Consider the following 4,576-nt stretch of genomic DNA (forward strand, 5'->3'; position numbering starts at 1 on the left):
GGGGGGGCGATTATAGAGAAAAATTTCCCTTGTCGAGCTTTACCTGTCGGTGTGTTCGCGGATCGGAGCGTGCATTTAGAGGGAGAGACCGTGCGTTTGTACGTCTAAATTATACAGTAAAAAAAACTCGTCAGATGACGAAAGCGTGCGTTTGAGCGGAGAGTGCTTTTGTATGATGTGCCTTTAGGCGGAGTCTACTGCATTAAAATTCGTTCCTCGCGTGATGCTCTGCTTATGAAAATGCTATTATATAGGCCTTGGTCAATATTTACCACACAAAAAAAATGGAATTAAATTTTTAAGTTGCCTGAAGAAACTTTAAAGGAACCCCGAAATTTCTTCCCCCCATCAAAATATCTGGCGTCAGTCCAAAATACATTACACCACAGACTGGCGCATGCTATTATAACTTAGTGACGACTCACTGTCAAGTCTCAGTGATAGATCGTTGGGCAGTTAGTGCTACATGTATTTAACAGAGGACATGGAAACCTCGTTGTGCCGCCCACCCCGTACCACCAACTTCATGCTCGTCCCAAGGTAAGCGGTATAACGAGGCTGGACTGTGGTATCGTTGATTACAATGTACTATCTTTGTTACAATGTATAAATTGAATACTTATAATCATACAATCAAAGTAGGCTATTCCTTAAGCTTATGTTTTAATTTTGATAATATTTAGAATTATAATTATTACATGGACCTAGATGAGCCCATTCCCTATTCATTGACTGAATCGTACTGAAATATATATCTTTGTGAATGTGAATCAACAAAACTTTGTCAAGGGATAGGAGATGATTCTGATACTTGTACCAAAATTGAAACATTTATACAAAGGAAACCGAACATGGCTAATCCAAAAACAGTGATAAACTGAAAGAAAGTAAAATCCACAATTTTATTTTTTTCTATCAAGGCAACCTCTCTAAACCAAAAACCCAGCTAAACTAAAGAAAATCAGGCAGTCCCGCAGATTTCAGTTTAAGCAGACTCCACTTTATGCATTAAATGTGAGACAGTTGTCTGTTATACTGTTAATCAACCTTTGTAGAAATCTTGTAGAGGACATACAGCTCTTTATAAATAGTTTAAGTGATCAGTCAACTGAAAATTGCAAACATGATCAGTTGATTTCACAATAGATGCTTTCATGTTGTGTGATATAATTAAAGGCAACATGGACACACACAGACAGTGGGTGGTTGGCAGGTGCCTCAGTGTGGTTTGCTCCTTCTTTCTGATCAAACATCTGTCACCCTTGTCTCTCCTTCTTTTCTATTACATTGTATATTACTCTCTTGTAACACTTTGAATCTTCATTTGAGTAAAGAGAAGCACATGGACACAACAATGGTCGTTTTTGTGCTGGGAAAAGTAAGTCAGACAGAAGCAACAGATGGAGAGTAAAGAAGTAGGACCTACAAGTGGCGCCCTCCAACCACCCACTTTCTAATCCTCAGCATTTATATGACTTGAGACCTACATGTATTCGTGTTGCAAGTGCCATGTTGTCGTTATTGTTCAAGGTTGCAAGTGCCATAAAACTTACAAAACTAAACAAAAAACAGATACAAAATAGTTATTGTAGATGTTCTACACCCCCATCACTCACACATAGAACAAACACAAAACAATCATGGTGAAAAAAAAAATCCACACAAAAAACCCCCAAACAAACCAAAAAGAACAAACACGAGTTGGGCGTAACAAATCCAGTCTTTACTATAAGTGGTCAGTTGCAAGGAGTTGGGTGGTGGTGTCCACCAAGGGGGCAGGTTCTCATTCGACGGGACGTGACCACATCAGAGCCAACACAACATACAGTAAAGACAATGGATCAAGAGAAAACATATCAATGAACCTATGTACTAGAGGTGAAATCCCCCCCCCCCCCTCTCTCTCTTTCTTTTCAGCCCCTTTCTTCCCCTCATACACACAGACATACATACATCTGCAGACCAAACACATACATACAGTCTAGCAAACACATCACAAACCTACACATTGCGAACATACACTACACATAGTGAACAGATGTTCAGGTTACCAATTTTTTTTCTCAAATATGTTTTTATTGTTGTATCTAAAACACCTCCATAGCAGAATTTGTACTATAGAACAGATTTCTGCACCCCCTCAATTTTGTGATGTGCCTGCTAGACTGTACAAAACATACATACATATATCATAAAAGTAAGCACATACATCATCAAATGTGAAAACGGACATATATGAACACTCATACCATACAAATAAAAAAACCACTCATAAATATTTGCCCACACATACCTGCAAAACAATAAGTTACAAGTGCACACATACATGTACACATATTGAACAGATGCAAACGACAGATACTACAAGTGTCTGTTACATATCACACCGGCAACACAGCCTCAACACACTGGCAACATAGTCTAGATACACAGTCATTGTCAACATAAGCATGGCTATCACAACTCTACGAGGTATTAGCCAGGTCACATTCTCTTTTTACTTTCTCTTTCCCAGACATATCCCCTCATTGTTACCAACCCCCCCTGCCTTACCCAATCACCTATTTAGTATTTTCCCGCCCTCTCTAGTCTCTCTCTTTCTCTCTCTCACACACACACATCGTCAAACCAAACCCCAACGCACACACACTCAGGCCCAGTCATGATTCAAAAGGTAAGGTCACAATAGACATAAAGTTAAGACTACGTTTACTCCGCACTGTCCAGCCTAGCTAGGGTCAGGACTTTGTTGCTTCTGCATCGCCGTGGCAACAGCCTCGACAATTCTCCTCCGTATGTTGTTCACCTGCTCTACAGCTGTCTGGCTCTGCCTAAGGTCTGAGTACAGGATCTGAAGCACAAACACAAACATTTTTGGTAAGAATATAATATTACATCCTTCTCCCCCCCTTCGCCTATCAAGATGATCACAGTCCACTCAAACTGCACCTGAAAGACATAGCTGCAATCTTACTGTACCCCATAGTGCTCCTGGATCTGCCTACTGGGTCAAGAAAGTTTGAAATGGGGGCCTAATTTTACTTTTACCACTTTTTCCAGCCTGTCTGTGGTCTCCCTGTCTCCACTCCTACTCTTTTGCATATCTGACCATTTACAGTTACAACAGAGGGGTTCTTGAGTTCATACAACACACATCTGTGGATGTCTGTATGCTCTGTCTGTGTGACTAATTCCTTGAAAATTTTAAATATATGCAACCCCTCCCCCCCCACCTTCCTAAAAACTAAAAAAACAACCCCCAAACCCCTTCTGATTTCAGTGACGAGAGTCCCACACAAGTAAGAAAACAGAGTATGGACTTCTATATTATTCATGTCAAATGCTCACTCATGATTATAATTACTGAGGACCCACCGACAAACCACAGCAAAGGTTTTAGACCAAAAAATGAGTTGAGCTATTTCTTCCACCACTTAAACATTTTCCAGGCAGACAGACAGAAACAACTGAGGGAAGGAAAATAAATAGGACCTCCCATTAGTGCCCTCTGACCACCCAGTCTACTACTTGTAAAAACTCTGGTGAAATGAATCTCAGTACAAAAAGATATATTGTTTTGAATAGGACTTTTCCCCCCCTTTAGTCCTCATGATTTTAAGTCCATATAATACGAACACTTTATACATGAGCTGAGCTTCTAATGAATACTGAGGGTGCCAACCACAGCACAATTCAAAATGATAATTTCGTCATTTTTTGTTTGACAATGCAAACAAAATAGAAGTGTTCGTGAAAATATGCCTATCTGTACGCCCTGGGGTCATTTTGTACCCCCGAGGTTGTATTCTTCACATTGCTATGCAAAGCGCATGGACCGGATTAACGAGTAAATTTCTTCTTTGGAAAGTGGTGGCACAGAGTTCCCGCCGTATGTATACCTTAGTAAAACACGACGTACTGATAGGGTTAAAGGAGAGATGCAGGATCTCATCACTGAAATCAGATGTTCTTTTTTCCCCTACTGAAATCTTCATCCAAGGCAGTCTGTACAAGCATCAAAACTACAGAGTTACTGATTCTCTCTGGAGGCATTCTTGTAACTGTAAAGGCTCCCTAAGCTAGATCGTGCTTTCTTGCCACGTCAGAGCATCAAATGGCTGAGAGTAGGGAAGACTGCATACAAGTCAAACAGTAGAGTCCTTTGCACAAAAAGCTTTGTCATTTCTTTAATTTCTTTGTGAGCCTGAGTATACTAACCACTAAACCAATGAAGACCCTGTCCACATCTCTGAAAAATAGCCTCCAAGCTACCTACCCTTAGGATCAGGGATCAGAAAAACCCTATGGAAAACTAGAAAATTATCCTCTGACTGTGCCTGTACAAACCTGGGACTAATTCCGACATTCTGAGATCAAGAGTAAAGGATCAACTGCCCATCAGAATCTGTCCCCACCTCCATTTTCTTCAACGTTTCCACTATTGACAGCCTCCTCCCTTTTCCAGTTCCAACTGAACTCCCCCCTCCCAACCCTTTCACCAAGGAAGCACCTTCCAGTAAGTGGAACAATTATCCTATCACCCCTCCCCCTCCCCATTTCACCTCCATCCTTCCCT

General features: G+C 40.8%; 1 protein-coding gene across 1 annotated transcript in view; it reads right to left on the reverse strand.

The window, feature by feature from the left end:
* Positions 1-1,701: 1,701 nt before the first annotated feature.
* LOC101858129 (FAST kinase domain-containing protein 4) overlaps positions 1,702-4,576 on the reverse strand; it is a gene marked incomplete in the record, with an annotated part of 17,226 nt that continues 14,351 nt past the window's right edge. Inside the window, 1 exon segment of the mRNA XM_013087717.2 lies at positions 1,702-2,851. Coding sequence (XP_012943171.1) covers positions 2,729-2,851 — 123 coding nt within the window.

This window comes from Aplysia californica, unplaced genomic scaffold (genome assembly GCF_000002075.1).
Source record: "Aplysia californica isolate F4 #8 unplaced genomic scaffold, AplCal3.0 scaffold00628, whole genome shotgun sequence".
Lineage (NCBI taxonomy): Eukaryota > Metazoa > Mollusca > Gastropoda > Aplysiida > Aplysiidae > Aplysia > Aplysia californica.